The sequence below is a fragment of the Ahaetulla prasina genome, chromosome 8 (assembly GCF_028640845.1).
Source record: "Ahaetulla prasina isolate Xishuangbanna chromosome 8, ASM2864084v1, whole genome shotgun sequence".
In the NCBI taxonomy this organism is placed as follows: Eukaryota; Metazoa; Chordata; class Lepidosauria; order Squamata; family Colubridae; genus Ahaetulla; species Ahaetulla prasina.
Window position 1 is genome coordinate 31,996,065 of NC_080546.1, and position 22,682 is coordinate 32,018,746.

Genomic DNA, 22,682 nt, shown 5'->3' on the forward strand with positions numbered 1-22,682 from the left:
AGAATAGCTTAAATGCCGAATGTAAAATGGTCAATTTATCACTTAATGTATCAATTTTTTCCAAGGCATTTTATGATTAATCTTTCCACCATGGTTCTTAACTGGAATACCAACCAAAATGCTAAGCAAAATTACAGTGGAAGAATGGAAACATAAAGCACAAATCCCATAAATGGGAACTTTATTAAACTAGCAAGATAAACTCAGAAATGTATAAATGGTCCATTAAATACATCCAGTTCATTTTTACATATACTTTTATATAGAAATTTACTTACAGTTTCCAAACATGTAACATTTAAATTATTTTCTCTTTTTAAGATCACTACCATCAAAAGGTAATAAAAATCCACCACCTGCTTTTGCAGATGAGTATAAAATGATGTAAGTAAAGCCAAAGGGACAGATTACTGCATTTTATCTATGGAGGAAGGAGAACTCAAGAACCTGCTAAAATCTAAAGCAGTGATACCATTCAAAGATACCATTCATTTACCATAAGGAAGTTTGGCCAGCCATTCTACTGAAGTGGTGGCTTAACTATACACTTGATGGCATTTTGGCAAACAAGCTGGGGATAAAAAAAAATTCAGTCACAGAAAAACACAATATCATGAGGTGAAATTGTAAAATTATTCATTTCAATCGTTTGGTATCTGGGCAAATTACGTAGGACTGATGTACATATAGAAGAAAGAATGAGAATGCTAAAAATGCTAAAAACATGGCTTGATAACTATCATTATTTGCCCAAATATTAATATTATTATTTGTGTTTTCACAATATTTCATCAATGAATAAAATGGCAGCTGCTTAAATGAAGAGGCTGAGTAGCCACTTTCCCTATAAACCTCACCGCCCAATATTTATTTGGAAAGAGACCAAGGAGAATGCAAAATATACATTAACAGGTTTTTCCTCATTCTCTGTATCTTAGTCTGACCTGGTGTTATTTCTCATGCAGTGAACTATTTCTCTAACACTAACATACTAACACGCACACACGCAAAGAAACACATACGCCCCTATAAGTGAAGTTTAAAAAGGAGTGTTAAAACCCACACTTGAAGCAAAAGAGCCTTTTGTCATACTTAAAAGAAAATTTGCACATTTCAAGCCTAGTTGTTTTTTAAAAGAAAGTGGCATCAGGAAACGGAAGCCTTTTCCTAACTGGAGCAGCAATTCAAGTAAGTGGCAAAGTTAAAAATCAATGGAAACCAGAACTGATAGGAAAAGTGCTCTGCAAAAGGTTACATCCCTTGCAGCTTTCATGCTGCAGCATTTGTGATAGGTATCATAAATATGGCACTTATGTATACCTAAAGCTGGCAAGTCTGCACATGACTAAAACAAGCCAAACCAACCATAAACATTTTTCTAACTACTACTTGTGGTTTCTGAGAGCCATGGCTTCCAGCTAACCAACTAATTTCAACACCAGTCATTCCTTTTAGTATTCTATTTGTACATGCAAGGCAACTCTGCTACAGTCACGGAGAATAAAAATTCTGCCCAGCAGAGTTTTCCCTCCTTCTAAAAGACACACATACAACTGACGACATGCTGTATATTCTTTAGATGAAGTTACGGTCACACCCCTTCCAAAGCCAGCAGTGTTCAATTTTTATCATTTAGTAGGCCAGAAATTCCATGTGTCCAATTGCCAGCAATGGACTTTGCAATAGACACAATTATTCTTGAACTCAAGTGTTTAAAATGATCTATGTGTATTTTTCATACTTTTTGCAAAAAAAAAAAAAAAAGTTCAGGACTGCATTCTCAGAAAAGCAGTGACAATACAACAACTGGCCGTAATTCCTAATTCTGAATTCCCTGCCTTTAATTGCATGAAAGAATTTGTTAACACAATCTTCCCCAACTTTGCAATATGTTTTTGTTTTTTTTACATGTAATTAACTCTAGTTCATCTCATCTCAAGCCAGCTAACTTGGAGATGAGGTCTTGTCTGGCAGAACACTAAGTGGAGGAAATCAGTTTTAGCATGCTAAATTCCTGAAGAGGTACTATCTCCCCAAGACAAGGGATCTTAGTTACAGCTATTCCATCACAGTAGTTTTGAAATACATTCAATTCAGGCATCCCTCAGGATTCGCACAAGGTACCTTAGTTTCTATCAAATAACAAAATACAGCATGACTGTTCAGAATCTTTCATAACAAAAATAGCACTGAGAAACCTGGTTTTCACATTCCGTATTGCCAAATGATAAAAAATGCTTCTATGTTTTAGAAGTGATTGAATAGTTTCCCAATTGTAGTTTGACTCCCATCTTTGCATTTAAGGGATCCTGATTTTTCCATTATTTGTTCCCGCGGCGCAGGGTCTGCTTTAACACTAAGAAGGTCACTGCTGTCAGTATTTCTTTTCATAATTTTAGCACTGTTGGCTCTTTTCAGTGTGCCGCCACTGTTTTCCTTTGGGTTAGAATCATCAGAGGCGGCTGTTACTTTCATTCGAGGTAGTCTTTGAGACAAAGACCTTGTGAGGGGTGGAGCTCTGGAAGGGGGGGGCAAATCCACCTTTGCGCATTTTGATGAAGAGGCCACTGTATTTCTTGCAAAACTCGGAACAGGAGCTGGTGCCTTGGGAGCTGTGACAGATGTGCTTTTGTTAGCATCCACAGGGCCCTGAGATTTGTTCAAGGAGCGGCATATTTTTGTTTCTTCAGTTTTTGACTTGGGAACATATCTGACTGGTTTGCAGCTTGGCTTTTTGAAAGAGCCTTTATGCTGAAGCTGCTCCTTCTCAAAATGGCCACTGCTTGAATTTGACGTTCCATGCTGAAATTTGGGTTCTTCTACCGATATACTCTGCCGATACGGAGGTTTTGGCGCTGCATCTACAATACCCCGGACGGAGTTACGCCGTGACAGACGTGTTTCAGCTACAGCTGTGTCTCGAGATGCAGGCTTAGCCTCTGGTTTTTTGGGGCAACTGGGAGATGCTGGTTTAGTGGACCTAGAAATGGGTACAACTTTTCTCATGCTTGCATTTTCTGATGAATTCAGAGTTCTCACAGGTCTGGGATGATTTGGAGAGGCAGTGCTGGATTTTGTGGTACCTGAAGTTTTTTCTTTCAAGGAATTTCTCTTTGGTCCTAATGTGTCTTTGCTCCTTACCGATTTCTCCTTTGGAAAACTAGACTTATTGCTGCAGTCAGATTTATCATTAGAAAAGATGGCATGATCACCAGTTTGCAGTTCATTCATATAGGAGGAGTTAGCACCATTTTTGTTATCTATTTTATTGCCACCTAGCTTTGAACTGTTTTCTTCTGAGAGATCAAGTGTCAATGAACATTCAGAATCTGATTCAAAGAAAACTGGTCCTTGAGTTTTAGTTCCTGAAATGCTACCATCTGAAGAGATGGGGCTATCGTTATCAGGTTCCAGAGCTTCATTAACGTAACTCATCATTTTGGCAGAATGTTCAATTTTATAATGAGTCTTTTCTCTATTGGAAGGATTTCCTGTAATGCCAGGAGAATGTAATGGACTATCCTGAGCATCTAAGCCTTGCATTCCAGCCACAAAATGAACTGGAGATGAATCCTCTACATCACTGGTTTCATGAGAGTCGAAATTATGCAGTCTTGGAATATGTTCATGTTCTTCCATAGATAGGTCCCAAGGAACTGCATCACTGGATTCCACACAAGGCACATCGAACCTATACTTGTCATTATTTGACCTCTCTTGATTGCTATAGAGGTTATCATGGGAAGTATCTTCCACATGTTGAGCCTGAGATGGGAAAAACTGGTAACTGTAGCCCTTGTTTTTGGAACCTTGGTCTAAGTGCAAATGGGTGAAACTGACATCCACAGGCACCTTATTTTCTGACCATGCTACATTTGGTCTTGTTGGACAAGGATGTTCATGAGGAAGATTGTTAAACTTATTTGGATCTTCTCCTTTTGAGGTACCCAGGAAAGTAAAGAGTTCTCGTTCTGCAGTCACGCCCAAGGAATGTCGAGAGCGTCTTGTGCTGGTATTTCTGTAAGAAGGACTTTGGGGTCTTTGTTGCAAAAAGGGTAAAAACTCTTCGAGTCCTCGCTTGGCTAGTGTACCAACATCATTTTCACTACTGCTTCTGCCAAAAGCACTGATATCCGCAGCAACCCATGACCGGCGTTTGTCCTCCAGCTCTTTAAGTCGCTGTAGCTGCTGAAGTTGTTGAGCCTCTCTTTCTTTGTTTTCCTGTTCAGAAAACACATATTTATAATCATGGAATTAATTATTTATTTACATTAAATTTTCCCTTATGGTCATCCTCCTTACCTGTACCCCACCTTTATCCTTGATTTTTTAAAAACAAAGTAGCACTGTAATAATTTTCTGCCAGAATATGAAATGGAATAATAAATGTTTTGTGGATGTCTCATTGCAAGTACGTAAGCCTAATTGCAAGTGGGTAATTATTATATGCTCTTCCAATTTTATTCCATTATGCTCAAACATTCTTTAAACATTCAACTCAGTCATAATATTGTCCAGAATTCTAAAGTTGTCATTTAATATATTAGGAAAACATAAGCAAACCAGTCAAAGCAAACAGTAAAATTTATGTCCAAATTTGAATATGTTTTCTATGACTGTAAACACATTTTAAGTACAAGGTAGGATAATAATGCTTCAGTATGCTTCAGTATACTTAGCATTGTTTCCATATTGTTTTCTTTTATAAAATAAAATTATAATTTAAACAAATCTGAAGGAACAAAGAGCTCAAAGGTGAGTGTGATACTGCTCTGGAGGTCAAGAATAAACAAATGGCGTTCAGCGGGAACTATGCCCAGCCACAAGACAAACTTTTTTACCAAACACATTTCTATAAATTCTAGAATGTTCCAATACCTGCCCAGGTATTGGCAAGTGGTTAGGTATGATCAGCAATACATATAAATTCCCAGTAATACATTTAAATGCTTTGCCATTCAAGCAATGCTTCTGAACTTACATCTCAGTGACTGGAGGTCATGGAAATTTAGATGGGGGAAAACAAGCTCAAGTTCAACCCTAGCAAAACTGAATGAATGATGATTTTAGAACCACCTGGATGTAAAGAATTTCTAATTTTGATTCTGGATGGGATTATATGCCCCAAACAGAAACAAAGTGCAATCTGGGGGTTTCCTTAAAAAATGGCTCCTGATTGAAGAACAGGCTATAGCTGTAGTTGTGAAAACCTTTGCACACATTTCTCTTGTATGCCAGTTGTGCCCATTCCTGGGCCACAAGGTCTTACTTTTTTTTGTTTTGTTTACATTTATATCCCGCCCTTCTCTGAAGACTCAGGGCGGCTTACAGTGTGTAAGGCAATAGTCTCATTCTATTTGTATATTTACAAAGTCAACTTATTGCCCCCCCAACAATCTGGGTCCTCATTTTACCTACCTTATAAAGGATGGAAGGCTGAGTCAACCTTGGACCTGGTGGGACTAGAACCTGCAGTAATTGCAGGCAGCTGTGTTTTAATAACGGTGTGGCCTGAGCCACACCGTTGGCTTACTCAAGTCAACGTGTCCATAGAGCAACAGAGATGATTAGGGAACTGGAGGCTAAACATATGAAGAATGGTTGCTGGAATTGGGTATATCTAGTTTAATGAAGGGGACGCGGTGGCTCAGGGGCTAGGAGCTTGTCGATCGAAAGGTCGGCAGCTTGGCGGTTCGAATCCCTAGTGCTCCCGTGTAACTGGGTAAGCTTCTGTTACTTGTCCCAGCTTCTGCCAACCTAGCAGTTTCCAAAGCACGTAAAAATGCAAGTAGAAGAATAGGGACCACCTTTGGTGGGAAGGTAACAACGTTCTGTGCACCTTTGGTGTTGAGTCATGCTGGCCACATGACTACAGAGACGTCTTCGGACAGCACTGACTCTTTGGCTTTGAAACAGAGATGAGCACCGCCCCCTAGAGTCGGCAACAACTAGCATGTATGTGCGAGGGGAACCCTTACCTTTTTAGTTTAATGAAAAGAAGGACTAGGGGTGACATGTTAGAAGTGTTTCGATATCTCAGGGCTGCCACAAAGAAGACGAAGTCAAGCCATTCTCCAAAGTATCTGAGGACAGGACAAGAAGCAATGGATGGAAACTAATTCTAGTCTATTCTATTCTTATTATACTCTACTCTATTTTCTACTTTCTACTCTATAATATTCCATGACCTGCTGGTTATCATATACTTCCAGCATGTGTTTGAAGGTGTTAATTGTGACTTACAATGCCTTTCTCCAATTACTTCTGCCTGCCTGATAAGATTTGATAGGGTTGGCATGCTCCAGGTCCCGTCATGTAAGAGTCCCATCTTGCCTTGTTTACTGCTGCATGTACTGTAAGGTACAGCTTCACCCAAGACATCCAGATGGCCACAATCTTACTTGCCTTTTGGAAATCCATGAATCCCTGGTTTTCTTCCAGGAACTAGGTAGGGAATTTTTGTGATTGAATAACAAAATAACAGAGCTGGAAGTGACTTTGGAGGAAACCCTACCCCATTTCAGCCAAAGGTTGTCTTGGGCTTTTTTTCTCACTCCTTTGGATGGATGAAATTGCCTCATGTGCAATATGTTGTTGTTGTTGTTTTTAAAAAAAGATGCTGTTTTTAATCTGTGTATGGTTTTTATGATTGGGTGGTGATATAAATTAATAAATGAATGAATAAAGGGTGATACTAGTTTATAAAATACACATTATTCCCATGCATCTGAGGGGTTTTGTCAGGAACCATAATCATAGCCGCATATATTTGTATGGACATATATGTATTATGTACTCCCTAGAAGTTTACGATCTTGAGTTTTGCAGAAATAGCTCTTTCAGGAATTTGGCAAGGGTAAGAAGTACAAATCAGGGTAGGGCAGGCAAACACGGGTGAGAGAACAGAGAACATGGCTCCTTGGTAGCCCCAAAGGGTGTCATGCATTATTTGACTCAAAGGATCACCTGAGATCACCAAGTAATAAAGCAGCATGATCACTTAAGGCCAATAGGTATTTCTGAGTTTGGAGTTGTTATTACCTTAACAGCTTTGTTGAATCTTAAACAAAAATCTCGAAAGATCTGAAAGCATTCTTCCAGTTTCATAGTTTCTTTGTCTTCGCACAAAAAGTCTATAAGGGCATGTGCTTCTTTCATCAGCTCTCGTTTCCAATGGTCGAGTTCTTTTAATTCTTTAATAGCAAACTTTAAATAAAAGCAAAATACATCAATTAATGATTATTTCATACGTGCTATGCATGCAGTTGCTAATTTCAGAACCAGTGAAATCCAGAGTGTCATCTGTAGCAAGAGACTATAGACTATAGCATTGGCACAACAGTTGCTGTGGTCATCTTGGTCTACATATAACTTTTTACCCTTCCAGTCAAACAGGTTTGGCAGGTTGTGTTTTAAGTATGGCACAAACCTGTGATACAAGTTTGTACAAAACAGTAGTAGAACGAGTGGGCACTTCATGGGCAATAATATCACTATGCCACCAGTATTCAACATTCAGAAATTAATCAAACATATTATACCTCTCTTCACAAAGCACAGATCCCCAAAGAACTGCCTTCCCCTTTCCCTTAGTTCAGTGAAATGATAAAGGGGGAAAAACCCAAAACACCGAAATAAGCAATAAACCTGTGAAATAAGCAATAAATATATTGTATCTTCCCATATAAATAATTTTAATTATTAATTGAAAGCACTAGTATTCCGTTAGAGAATATTTCTCTATGAAAGGAATGGAATATAACACATTCTCATTATTTTCCTGGCAAATATTTCACTTTATCTACAACAACACAGAAGATATCCAACTATGAAATCTCATCTGAAATTATCCCTGAGGATATAAACAGACAATATCCTCCTCTACCTATCAAGAGCTTCAGCATCTGTTCTTGTGATTAATAGAGCCCTTTGGAATACTGAGTTTCAAACTCAGATCCAATTTAACAGACAACCATTAACAGATATTTGATCAAGGTAAGATGCTGCAATCATGAATTTTTCCAATTCCTTTTCTTTTTTTCTTTTTAAAAAACATGCAATAGAAACAAAGGATGTCAGAGCTTCCATTCATTCCCTTAAAGAGCATTTAAAAAAAGGGAGGGAGCTGTCAGTGCCTGACATATATTAAGCTTTATTTTCCTGATGACTTTGCTTATAAAATGAAAGGGAAATCCTGAAGGTCAAAGGCATGGAGATATATAAATGCTGTTCTAAGAAAGGTAGATTATCTTAAAGTCATCAGTTATCCAAAAAGGGGAGGGAGAAGCTATTTCACTCATCAAAGCAGTTATGAAGATAACCTAAAGAAAGAGTATGAAAATTGGCTCCACCTTCCTTATTAGGTAGGTTGTTTATGAGTCACAATGAGAGTAGACTTTTAAATCAAGTTATTCATTCAGCATTTTTAGGAAACATTATATTAGATGCATTTTTAAAATAAGGGGGACCCAAACCTGGAATTAGTCTAATTTAATATGAAAATTATATATTTGTTGCCTCAAATTTTAGGCTTCAGTATTAGCATTTTAAAAGGTAGTATTAGCACCTTTAATATGGTAGTCTAGGCCTCTTTTTAACATCAGGAAAACATGCATTTTTCTTGTAGGTCAAGACTATTTATTTTTGTATGCAAAAACTTGTCTTCTCAGTATTAAACAATAGTGTATTCTGAAAGTCCTTGAATACACTTGCAAATTTTAAAAAAGATACAAAGTCGGCTGGAAAAGAATAATGTAACCCATAAATTTGCTGTGGAATGTTATCTAGAATCAACATTTCCTATTGTTCAAGTCTCACATGTAATCAATCTCTTTTATTCTTTGATCATTTGCTTTCTGACATACTGTATTACATATAATATACAGTATGCTTCATTACTTTCTCTACTTTATAAAGAGACTTGATGCCCTTTGCTTTGCCTGAATCACTTAGTGATTCACACTTTTGCTTTGCAAAGGTAAAAGTTTCTTCAATTCAAAGATCAAATTCTTATCAGCTACACGTCAAACTCAGGATGCCAACAGAAGATTAACAAGGACATTAGGAAAGCTTAAACATTTCTCAATACTGAATAGGAGATACAAAATCATTTGTAATAGTAACTATTACCAATGAAGTACAGGAGTATGTAATGACAGTTGGCAGCTGTCATCAATGTAAACTATAATACCCAATATTCAAGGGCTAAACCATAAATTGTCAGTTTGGATAGGTTTGACTCTTATGTATCTTTTCTGTGCTTTATATAATTACATCTGTTGTTTACAATGTTCAGATATAGATGATAATGCCTACTTAAAGCTTTTGTCTTAAGATCTCATGTATCTAGTGATATTACAGTCTTGTGATATTATACTTGGGGATCCAATTTTGTGACCATTTTTACTGCAGTTAAGTGAATCCAGCTTTCCCAATTGACTGCTTGTTGGAAAGGGAAGCAGGGAAGGTTGCAAACCGTTAAGTTGATAAAATCAAACTTCACTCTAAATAATTTCAATAATTTATCCACTCTATAAGTATTGTCAACTTTTTAAAATTTTACTTTCTCATATAATTTAGAATACCTTCCGAATCTTTACTTAATGTATATTTAATGTGTTAAATATACATTAACTAACTAACTAACACAATGTAAACACTACCCAAGATGTGAATATAGCCCTCGTATTGGACCTACATAACAACGAGTGTTTCAATTAACTAGAGGTGATCTTCGACTTATGACCATTCATGAATGACAATTCAAATAATGGCAACCTCAAAAAAGTTAGTTATGACCTGTTCTCAGGTCATACAACTGTTGCATAACCCCCATAGTCACAATTTGAGTGCTTAGCAACTGGCTCACATTTATGATGATTGCAACATCTTGTGGGCATGTGATCATAATTTTGCAACCTTCTTTGAGTCCCTTTGCCAAGAAGCAAAGTCAATTGGGAAAGCTGGATTCACTTAACAACTACAGTAAAATGGTCATAAAATTATGTCCCTAACTATAGTATCACTAGATAACATGGAATCTTAATAAGACAAAGGCTCTAAGTAGGTATTGCCTTACATATTGAACAACAATTGCAATTATATGAAGGACAGAAAAGACACATAAGAGTCAAACCTATCCAATGTAAAAGCTAATAGTTTTAGTAGCTATTACTCATAAAGCAGCAAAACAAAGCATTCATAAAAATGCTATTCATAAAAAGTTATAGACTAAAATTGGTGCTTCATTCTCCTAGAAGTAAATTAATTCTTTATTTCAGAAAGCCTCACTTTATAAAACTAATCTGAGAAGCATGGTGTCAATTGTAAAAATACTTGAGCTTATAAAATCCAGTATGACATCAGACTGATTAGAGTATACTAATGAATATTAGAAAAACTTCTTATCTGACACACATTAGGGTAGCATTACTCTAATTACTAATTTACAAAACCAATAAGACACTAATTCCTGTTGTTCAACTATTCTGTCCTTTCTATAGAAATAATGAATAAAATACTAAACAGACATTTAAAAACCAGGATGTTTAAAATAGTCTATAATGGAAGAACTTCTAACAAATAAAATCTGAGATTGTAGGAAAGAATGCTTTGATCCATAGTATAAAGGCAAATGGATAGGTTCAATTGCCTTAAGCATTATACTACTTGGCTTTCATCAAATTGAAACAGTGGTGCAATTAAACGTTTCTACTGAGTTTCAGACTACATCAGCTCAAAGTTACTGAAAAAAACAACAACCGTCAGCTTCCATACTGAAGTGGTAATATTTGTTAAGAAAAGAAGCCTTTTTAAAGCATTATTTTTTCCGCAAGCAGAGGAAAGTGGGTGGGCAGGAAATACCATTGATCAACCAGTTAGCACTGCTTAAATAATAGGCACTTGACACAACCATTTCACACAAATTAAGAAAGCATACCCTTGCAGGACAACAAAAGAATTAAGTCGCTTTGACTGTGAAACCTTTTAAAATGCCTACAGAATTTTAGCAAGATTATCACTGAAAAGGGTTTTTAAGAGAAACAAGGGGTTTATTATCTGTTAAGCACACCAACTGAATTTAAATTATGCAACTCAGTATATACGTGTATAAAGAACAGACATATCAACCATCTGTGACAAACCTGAAGGAATCCTTCCATCTGCCGAAAGAGTTCTGTGTCCCGGCGAATACTATCCTTTAAAGATTTTGTCTTTGATGACAGGGACTGAAGTTCAGTTTCAATATTTTCTAGGGATATCCTGCAGAAAAACAGTAATTTCAATCTACTTTGGAAAATAGCATTTCCCCATTGAAATGTGAACCACTTAAAACATACTATTTGCTAATAAAACACATTAGTGAACAGACAGAATCTAATTAAGCAAATCATCAGTCAACATTAAGTTGCACCATGACGTTCACAGCACAAGTCAACAAGTCAATGTATTTGCATTAATGTAATAGGAGTGTTACAATTCTTAAGTGGAAGGATATAGTGATGGCAAGCTGTTAAATAATATGATTGTTACAATAAACCTAACTTTAATCAGTCCATTCAATTGGTTTACAAGTATAACCCAGTAAGCTTTGTAAGTTAACTGGCACAAAAAGCTCCCTTAAAAATTGCTGCATTCAACTTCCAAACAGGAAAACTGCACATATCATTCTTTTTGCTGTGAAAATGAAAACAGAGTCTATAGTAAATATTTTTTAGAACTCAAATTTTCATGCCCAAACTCTGCATACCAATTTAAATGCTCTGTGAAGAAAATAACCCAATGTTTACAGTTTTCTTACTTACCTTGCTGCCTCATGAACATGGTGCAATTTTTCTGAAAAGGTTAGAAGAACTTTATCTTTCTTTTGGGCTTCCTGAAATAGACAAACCCCCCAATAACATTTCATTTCATTCAACAGCAATCAATGTGGATGTTTCGCCACAGCAGTTAAGAGGTTTCCTGCTTTAAACCTGTGGACTGTATTTTTCAAAACCTCATTTAAGACAACTGATAGGTTTGATCTTAATTGTGGACATTTTTAGAAAGGCTGAGTATAGTCTACCACTGAATACAATCATTTTGCAATAGGAAAGACCATTAGGTAAAGGTCACATACTAATGCCTTTTCTGAAAACGAAAACAGGTAATTCTGTATTTGGACTTACGACCACAATTAAGCCCAAAATTTCTGTTGCTAAGACAGTTGTTAAGTGAATTTTGCCCCATTTTAAGACCTTTCTTACAACAGTTGTTAAATGAATCACTGCAGTTGTTACTGCACCTGGCTTTCCCATTGACTTTGCTTATCAGAAGGTTGCAAAAGATGATCACGTGATGCCCAAACACTACGACCATCATAAATATGAGTTAGTTGCCAAACATCTGAATTCTGATTGCGTGACTATGAGATTGCTGCAATGGTTGTTAAGTATGAAAAATGTCATAAGTCACTTTTTTCAGCGCCATTGTAATTTCACTAAATGAACTATTGTAAATTGAAGACTGTCTGTACAACATTTCCTGCTTAATCTCTTTATTGTCCTCCCTCTGGATATTTCAAATTAGTTGTTAAACCAGTGTGCAGGGAAATAGTAACAAAATCACTAAAATGAATACTGAATTTTAGATTCTCAGGAGCATATAGCAAACTGAGCAAGGATTAGGAAAAACAACTTGTTTCTCGATTCTGCAGCCCCTGTCTGTACCATAATATCCGATCGATTACCTATTCCTTCTGCTTAGTTGTCTATAGTTTGTTATCTCAGAAACGGCAATTTACATACCAAAGCAACAAAATGAAGCAGATTCATCCCAGGCTTGTTTGCTTTTGTATCTGCCAACTTGAGTAATGAGGATAGCTTGAAGCCAACTGCATTGCCAGCGCAGCCTCCCTATGCAGAAGAGCGGAGGGGGAGGCAGAAAAGATACGGAAGGTCAATCCACAATGCTTGAAATTCTTTGCCCTAATCGCCATCTGCAAAGAGGCTAATCTACTTACTGCATTCATAATATTCCCAGCCTGAAGCACCAAGTGCAATATGGCGTGCAACTCTTCACAGCACATCAGCTCTAGAAAAAGACACAAGAAGTATCATCCAATGGATGTGTGTGTGTGTGTGTGTGTGTATATACTTTGCACATTCAATTTATCTTATTTTTCTAAAGCTTAGAGCTTAATTTAGGGAGGGGCTATAAATCTAATTCTTGGATAAAAATAAATATAATAAACAATTTTTTTTAGCTGGAGCTAAGGAAAACCTTATCAGCTGCAGTCTTTGGTTGATCCTTGGCTAATAGTTTTTCTGTACAGTTTCTTCTGAACTCTGAGGTTGTACTTTATAAGATGGGCCTCTGCACAGCAGACAAGGAAAGAAAAAAACTTTTAGGCTCCATCTTCTTTGCTACAGCTTATGCCATTTAATAGGGTCTTCTAAATATGAGAATTTGGGGTGGGGGTATTGGAAGGTTCTATGGAAAGGAAATGGGTAACTCGTCTTCATTCTGATATTTTATTTGATACTGTGACCACAGTATTCATTTAAACTTGTTGTGGGGGTTGGGAGTGGGAAGCACTGTGCTCAAGTGGTTCATCTCCTTCAACAGCAGTTGTTTGATGGTGGAAAAATGGGAGACATGCATTCATGGACCCTCGTGTCAGGGTGACTCATGGCTCAATGTTCTCCTCTCTTCTTTTCAACATTTACACGAAACTACTGGGTGATGTCTTCCACCAGTTCAGGGTGTGGTATCATTAGTATGTATGGTAATAATACCCAGTTTTACATGTCAACCCCCAAACAGCAGAGGTGAAGCATTCAATACCTTGACCCAGTGTCCGGAAGCTGTTAAGGTCTGTATACACCAATACTGGTGTGCAACTCAGAAGTCCTGAATAAACAGCTATTGCTCATAGAACAGCTGTGGCAGCTGTGGTAAGGAGGGCCTTTGCACAGTTGATCCCTTTCCTCAATCAGGAGAACTATCAGAAAGTCATTCGTGCCATAATCATTTCCCAAGCCTGGATTATTGGAGTGTACTCTACATGAGGTTGCCCTTAAAGATCACCCAGAAGCACCAAGTTGCAGTAGTGCAAGCAGCGCCCTTCAATGTGCCCATGTGTGGTCACTGTTATGTAAGCTGCACTTGCTGGTGGTTGGCTTCTAAGAGCAATTCAAGGTGCTGGTTATTACCTATAAAGCCTTGTATGCATAGGGCCTAGATACCTGACAGACTGCTTATCTCTGCCTGCCCGGTACATTCCCATTAGAGTGGGTGGACTCCAGGTCTCTTGTATTAAGTACTTCCATCTTGCGGATTATAGGAAGCAGCATACCTTCTCCGTTACAGCCTTCACTTCAGAGGTGGGTTTCAGCAGGTTCTGACCAGTTCTGGAGAACCAGTAGCAGAAATTTTGAGTAGTTCGGAGAACCGGTAGTAAAAATTCTGACCTGCCCACCCCCATCTATTCTCTGCCTCCCAGGTCCCAGCTGATTGGGAAGGAATGGATATTTTATAGTATCCTTCTCCTGGATTGGGGAGGAAATGGAGATTTTACAGTATCCTTCCCCTGCAACGCCCACCAAGCCATGCCACACCCACTAAGGCACGCCCACAGAACCGGTAGTAAAAAAAAATGAAACCCACCACTGCTCCAGCTTCTGGAACATCCGTCTTCCAGAAATTAGTATGGCACCCTCTCATATGGGGTTCCAGAAAGCCTTAAAAACCTGGCTTTCGTTCCAGAGCTGAGGTGATGCTTTTGTTAGAGGAATATTTTAATCTGGACTGACTGTTCTAATGTTCTTGCTGGTTTTTAATTTAATTTTAATTACATTTGGTTTATTTAAACCCCTAGAATCCACTGGAGATGGGTGCTAATACATTTAAAAAATAATAAATTTAATAATTATAATTTTGCACCCTTTTCTTTGGAACCACCTATATGTTTTCAAGGTAGCCATAAATTGGGCAAGACTGTTCCTCAAATACCCTGGTCTCATGTAATGAAGGGCTTTAAAGGTGATAAAAACACCTTGAATTGACCTAAACTAAAAATCTTAAACTGCCACAATTTGATAATCCTCACTGAAAGAAGTAAGGTTCAGGTAAGTGTAGCAAATTGCACCAGTTCATTTACATGAACATAGCCACTGTTTTATGTTTGTGAAGTGCTTTTCATCCATGGCATGGATTAAAAGATTTTGGGCAGAACTTGAAATGTAACCACCTACATTGCAAATCAAAGTGACTGGAAACTATAAAAGGAAGTGAAACATGGGCTATGTGTTGGAAACCTGAAAGAAAATCTAGTAACTAGAAATTATCAGTTAGTGTATCTTACAAGACAGGGCCATTACATTTTACAAATCAATCTTCAAGTTACAATAATATTGTGTTGTTCTGGTGATGAATAAGAGAAAAATGTAAGGCTTTCCCACTTCAGAAAAATTCAGACTATTTGTACTGTATTCCTTCATAGTAATCTCATAAATTAGGCTAAAATGAATAATGGAAAAATGGAAACATAAATTGTTCACTTAACACCAAAGTTTTGCATAATATACACTAGTCCTTAGCTTTGTAAACAAATATGCTATAATTAGAAATTCCAAACTGAATCTGTCTCAATTTGTGCAAATGCTCCTTTTAAGTAGATGTGTGAAAAACAACATCTAAAATATTATTTCCCTGGATTAAATATTTATTCCCCTATAATAATGTTCATCAATCTGGGCTACAATGAATTCCATGTGTGAAGGGATGTGCAGAAGGAAAAATGAAATATGGCACACCACAAACTTTTTAGTTCAGATATCAAGAGGGCCAACTGCTAATGGGAAAGTTCTACTCTGAATGAAATTACATATTATATGGTCAGAGGACCAACATATTGGAAATTGCCAGAGGCTGATTAACTAGAATAACCTAAGGAACCCCTATGTATTTAGATGTTTCTGCATGGCTAATAGACAGACCAAATCATTCCTCAGCCCAATAAAAGTCCAAGTAGCACAATAGATTTAAGCCAGGGTAAGTATTTTTGCCAATCAACAGCAGAGATAAGAGAAATGCAACACGATTAGATCTTAAGAATAACTTGGTGGTTTCATATATTTTTCTAATTCATACTGTGATTTATATGGTGCAAGATTTGGCAATCGCTGTGATTTGCGAACTATAGTTTAGCTGTTTGGGAATTCAGCTTCTTTTAAATTATTCACTATCAGCACTAGGAAGTCCTGTCATAAAGTTATTCAATAAACAATGACTAAACATACTGTAGATTTAGTATTAGTCTAAAACCAGTGACTACCTATCTGCGCAACGCAATGATTTTCATTCAATAAATTAAGCACCATTACTCTGTCATAATAGCATTACAACAATGAATAATGCATAAAGGAAAAACGAATGCACATTTGTGCTGTTCCCAAGATTTAATAAGATCATTAGAAAACTCACTGTTATGCAAAGTTTTGCAAAAGAAAATTATATTATCTTAAGAAAAGCAAAACCAGAATACAGGAAAATAGAAAAAGGGGAAAATGATTCTATCAACATCAGAATACATCAAAAATAGTTAATATACAAACATACACACTTGATTGATAACATATGTACATGGCGACACACACCCTTATGGAATGTGTCAGAGCTAGCTTCCTTCTTTAAATAGCTAATAGGTACCTGAAATTCCAGATCTCATCTCTCTAGTTAGTTGATTAACCTGCTAAGAAAAACAAGATCCTAATGCATGCTGCAGCATGTTTAATTACCCTTTGTAGCCATTTTTATAATTGTCATGTTTTTCTGCAGTGAAGTACACGATGGAGAAAATTCTTTTTTTAACACCATTGCTTCAATGCGCAGGGAATAACTGAAAATAAACGAAATAAATTTTAGAATTGTGATGCAAGAAATAGTGAATTTAGGGTGAATAACAAAGATTGAACATTTCCTTACTTTGGCACCTGGATTAGCATATACATAAATGAATCTGCTTGACATAGTTTTGATAGATCGCCACTGAAATCCTTTAATTTCTTTACCTGAGGGGTGGGGTCAGAATAAAGAAAATAAATAGATCAGAATCAAAGCAAAATGTAAAACAGTGAATTTAAGAGTCATCACAGTAAAAAAATTATTTCGAAGTTAATATGAAAATAGTATATGCCATGTCCATACTATTTAATATTTGGATTGGAAAATATGTTATGAGATACTATTATTTAAACTTCTCATCTATTATTAAGGGGAAAAGAAATGATGCCATGACTACATTTTTTGTCAAGAAGTTTCCAGGGCAGAAAAAAGAGGTGATGTATCCGATTTGCTTCCCATATTTTCCTGTAACATCTAATTCCAGCTCAGGTTGCTTTGTTTTAGATTGTTGCAAATGATGTTAACATTCACCATTATTACCTGTGCTAAGTAAACTAACTTCCCCAGTCTTATGTCTCCAAATCTATGAAAATATTATTGTGTAAAAGTGCAAAACAACCAATTGTCCTTCTAGGAAAAACACAGCCTGCTTTTTCACAATAAATAAATTAATTTGACTTCTTATAATCACTGAAAAGTTCTGTTTAGTAAGCATCAGGTTATAGAGAAGTCTTCAAAATCTTTGCCCAAATGCAGAATAACGTACATACACCTGGAAGTTAGCAGCATTCAATGCTATGAAATAGCATGACAGCTTGCCAACTCATTAGCACATAAATAATTAAAAAACAAGTTGTGTCTCATTTCTCTCTCTACATTTCTCCTTTAGGAGGGCAATTCTTGGCCTCTATTCAAATAAGATGTTTCTTTCATTAAGGATTTCTTTCCCTTGACATAGTTTAGAGTCTAAGGGTGGCTTTAACGTGAAGAAAAAACTATTTTTAAACCAAATAAAATTACAATTTGCAGGTGGCTTTGCTCAATAGGTATTGCTAGCCATTTAAGGGAAGATCTGTCATACACACGGTATTTGCCTGAAGTTATTACAAATAATGGGATTTGTAATTCAAACATTTAAAGAGCATCAGATTGAAGAAGACTATCCGGCTTAAAAAATATTTCTAAATTTACAGCAGATTAAAAAAATTCTGTAGCAATTAACAATTACTATGCCACAGAGACAATAACAAAATCACTCCCACATACTATGTAAATGAATATAAACATATTATGTGTAAGTATTTATGAGACTCAGCTGAATATACAGATTCTCTACATGTATGGCACTTTAAAAACAATGTACTTGCTAAAAACAAGGTTATCATTTTTGTGAAGTAAAATTATAATCGCAACAGCCAACAGTGATGAGAGAAAGTTGCGAACCTTTCTATCATCCCTGTCACCGGTTAGCAGTTAGAGGTATTTTGGTCCATTTCCCTCTACAGAACTGCTTTAACTCATTAAGTTAAAGCAAGATTATCTTACATGAATCTCTCCCTTTGGGTCATGCCACAATGTATGTCAGGGGTATCAAACTCAAGGCCTGGGGGCCAGATCTGGCCCATAGGGTACTTAGATCTGGCCCATGGGGCCGCCCTGGAAACAGCGAAGGTGCCTGCAGTGCTTCTGCCAGCGAAAACAGGCTCCCAAGCTCTGTTTTCGGTTGCCATGGCTTCCTGCAACCCTCTGCCAGTGAAAATGTAGCTTGGGAGGGCCGGGTGCATTTTCACCGGCAGAGGGTTGCAGGAGGCCGTGGCAGTTGAAAACGGAACTCAGGAGCCCATTTTTGCTGTTAGAGCACTTGGGCCACCATAGGCGCTCCCGACAGGAGTGACGATGAGCTAGCCACACCCTCCCTGGCCACCCCACCTCATCCCCCCCCCCGAGGTCAAACACAAACCTGATGCAATGAAATCTACTTTAACACCCCTGATGTATGTATTTCATTTGGGTTAGGATCAGATATTTGATTCAGCCATTTCAAAAGGAGAAATCTATTGTTTCATCCACTGTGTAATAAGATTTACTTGGGTGTTCAGGACTGCTGTCATATTACATGACCTACATTCATTTAAGCTTCAGTTCACTGATCTAGATGCTCCCTTGTAGAATTTGCTGTTACCTCAAACACTGTGAACCATTTAAATTCCAAACAACCCAAAACACTCCCACTGCAATGCTTCATAGCTGAGGTGAGTTCTTTAGTTGGAAACCAGTTATTTATTTTTTTCCTAAATATAATTTTTTTTCATTAGTGTCAAAACATTTCACTTTCATCTCATCTGGAACAGAGTTGTTTCAAAGGCCTACTGATCTCTGGTAAGTTTAAAATGTGTGACAACATGCTTTCTGGACAATAGTGGTACCTGTCATGCTCACCATTGCAGTGTTTTCCTTGTGACCATTAATATCATATAATACAGAAGTATCCCACAGACCCTATGATCTTAGAATTATTTAGAGTATTGAACATATAGAATATTTGTCCATCTATGTACTATTTTCCTGACAGTGGATTGACCGAGGCCTTGGATTACCTATGACACTTGATTGATATCTTGTTGATCAGAACAGTTGACTGAATTTACTGCCCTAAGAGAGCTGATTATCCAAGGGATTCATATACATCTTTCAACAAAGCCTGAATGTGTCAATGAAGACATGACACACTACAAGGTTTGAGTATTATTTGGTTAATCCTCTCTTTATCTATTAATTGGGCTTAGATAAAGATCTAATCAAATTGCAGGTCACAGTGCTGATAGATTATGGATAGTTCACAAACTGTTTTTACCACAGCATGTGCCTCCATAGCAAGAACATTTCAAAAGTGTAAGGTGCAGGTATGAAACAAAATATTATCTATTTTCATTCTTCTACAGCTCTTTACACACAAACCAGTTTCACCATATACATTTTGTGCATGTAATGAAAATTTCTAAAGCTGTGAAAATTTGGAGTGTTACAAGAAACTACTTCAAGATGACCCTGCTGTAGTCAAGCAAAAGCTTCAAGGGCATTAGTTACCTTTTGTTATTTGCTTAATTGCCTGTGTTTTGTTTCATGGATTTTGTTACTAGAGCACAGTAGACAGGTCTGTCTCTTTTAATATTTCCAGGAATTGTTATGCCTTCTTTTTGTGCACAGTTAAAGTTCACTGGAAATGAGTGGCCAATAAATTTAAATAATAAAATACTGTATAGAGCCTATAGTTAATTGCCAATACACAAAATCTTTATTCAAAAAAGTATGCATTTAATAATTTTAAATATTGAATGAGAGGGCGGAGACGTGGACAGGTTGTTGGGGAGGCTGCACATGTTTACTGGACCCGTGCCCTTCCTGGTTGGTGCTGGCTATACAGGAGGTGACACGAGGCTGGCTCCGGGGGATTATTAATGCTTCCTTGTTGGAAGGGGTTTTCCCTGCCGCCTTGAAAGAGGCGGTAGTGAGACCCCTCCTCAAGAAGCCTTCCCTGGACCCAGCTATTTTGGGAAATTATTGTCCGGTCTCCAACCTTCGCTTTGTTGCGAAGGTTGTAGAGATTGTGGTGGCATGACAACTACCCCAATACCTGGATGAAGCTGTCTATCTAGACCCGTTCCAGTCCGGCTTCCGGCCCGGATATAGTACGGAGACAGCTTTGGTCGCATTGGTGGATGATCTCTGGAGGGCCAGAGACAGGGATTGTTCCTCTGCCCTGATCCTATTAGATCTCTCAGCGGCTTTTGATACCATTGACCATGGTATCTTGCTGCACCGGTTGGAGGGTTTGGGAGTGGAGGCACCGTTCACCAGTGGTTCTCCTCCTATCTCTCTAACCGGTTGCAGACGGTGTTGACAGGGGGGCAGAGGTCGACCGCGAGGCGCCTTACTTGTGGGGTGCCACAGGGGTCGATTCTCTCGCCTCTCCTGTTCAACATTTATATGAAGCCGCTGGGTGAGATCATCAGTGGCTTTGGGGTGAGATACCAACTGTATGCTGATGACACGCAGCTGTACTTCTCCACCCCGGGCCACCCCAATGAAGCTGTTGAAGTGCTGTCCCGGTGCTTGGAAGCCGTACGGGTCTGGATGGGGAGAAACAGACTCAAGCTCAATCCCTCCAAGACGGAGTGGCTGTGGATGCTGGCACCCCGATACAGTCAGCTGCAGCCGCAGCTGACTGTTGGGGGCGAGTCACTAGCCCCAATGGAAAGGGTGCGCAACTTGGGTGTTCTCCTGGATGGACGGCTGTCGTTTGAAGATCATCTGACGGCCGTCTCCAGGAGAGCTTTTCACCAGGTTCGCCTGGTTCGCCAGTTGCGCCCCTTCCTTGATTGGGATGCCTTATGCATGGTCACTCATGCTCTTGTTACCTCTCGCTTGGATTATTGCAATGCTCTCTACATGGGGCTCCCCTTGAAGTGCACTCGGAGGCTTCAGTTAGTTCAGAATGCAGCTGTGCGGGTGATAGAGGGAGCCGCACGCGGCTCCCATGTAACACTACTCCTGCGCAGGCTGCACTGGCTGCCTGTGGTCTTTCGGGTGCACTTTAAGGTTTTGGTTACTACCTTTAAAGCGCTCCATGGCTTAGGGCCTGGGTACTTACGGGACCGCCTACTGTTACCTCACGCCTCCCACCGACCCGTACGCTCACACAGAGAGGGACTTCTCAGGGTGCCGTCCGCCAAGCAATGTCGGCTGGCGGCCCCCAGGGGAAGATCCTTCTCTGTGTGGGCCCCTACCCTCTGGAACGAACTTCTCCCTGGCTTGCGCCAATTGTCTGACCTTCGGACCTTTCGCCGCGAGCTGAAAACGTATTTATTTACTCGCGCGGGGCTGGCCTAAATTTTAAATTTTAAATTTTTTAGATGAATTTTAAGGGTTTTTAGATTTTAAATGTTTTAAATTTCGGCCAATTATATAATAAGTTTTTAAATTCTGTCTTAAGTGTACATTGCTATTGTTTTAATTTTGGCTGTAAACCGCCCTGAGTCCTTCGGGAGAAGGGCGGTATAAAAATCTAATAAATAAATAAAATAAAAATAAATAAATAAATAAATATTATTTTTAAAAATATTTTCAAAGCTGCAAGCAACCTTGTAGCAACACTTCCTTTCCTGAAGTGTTTGAATTCAAATCCATTTTTGCTTTATAAAACTTTAGCAAAACACTAAAGCTTTTCAAAGATGTTGCCTATATCACAAAACAAATTTGCACTTCATTTTTAGCTCGTGATATTGATGTAGCATCTACTATCCTATAAAAATCCATATATTATTGAAACAGCATTGGAACCATCCACAGTTACAATCATATTATACATGTAATATGTAAGTTAAGTCTTTGGAATATAGCAGGTTCATCATTAAAGATATGAAAATACATGCCAGGTAGAATTTAATGATTTTCAAACAGGCATTTTTCTCTTTACTCTCTAAGTATAATCCTACTCTTTTCTAACTTTTACTTTGTATGTTGTTTAGCATAGGAACTATGACTGAAACATTAAGATAGATCAGCCAGGAAGGTAGATAGTAGTACAAAGGGAGGGAAGAATTGTGAAACAGCCCATAGGCCCTATAATCTTGTATTAAATAATAAAAGATTATATCACATTCAAAGAGTTTCTATATTCTGTCGTTCAGTACAACACAATCTAATTTCTTTGTTTCACTAATACCTGTATTACACGACTATTTAATACTTTTTATTATTGATTGAAGAATAACTGTGGGAGTTCAGCATGTTCAACT

General features: G+C 37.8%; 1 protein-coding gene across 3 annotated transcripts in view; it reads right to left on the reverse strand.

Moving 5' to 3' along the window:
- Window positions 1–239: 239 nt before the first annotated feature.
- FHDC1 (FH2 domain containing 1) overlaps window positions 240–22,682 on the reverse strand; it is a 53,380-nt gene continuing 30,937 nt past the window's right edge. For all 3 annotated transcript variants that reach the window (XM_058192503.1, XM_058192504.1, XM_058192505.1), the window contains exons 5-12: window positions 16,966–17,051; window positions 16,779–16,879; window positions 13,001–13,071; window positions 12,786–12,893; window positions 11,805–11,875; window positions 11,145–11,262; window positions 7,042–7,206; window positions 240–4,221 (exon numbers count right to left, since the gene is read on the reverse strand). In XM_058192503.1, coding sequence (XP_058048486.1) covers window positions 2,248–4,221; window positions 7,042–7,206; window positions 11,145–11,262; window positions 11,805–11,875; window positions 12,786–12,893; window positions 13,001–13,071; window positions 16,779–16,879; window positions 16,966–17,051 — 2,694 coding nt within the window. In that variant the 3' untranslated portion in view covers window positions 240–2,247. The remainder of the gene's footprint in view (window positions 4,222–7,041; window positions 7,207–11,144; window positions 11,263–11,804; window positions 11,876–12,785; window positions 12,894–13,000; window positions 13,072–16,778; window positions 16,880–16,965; window positions 17,052–22,682) is intronic.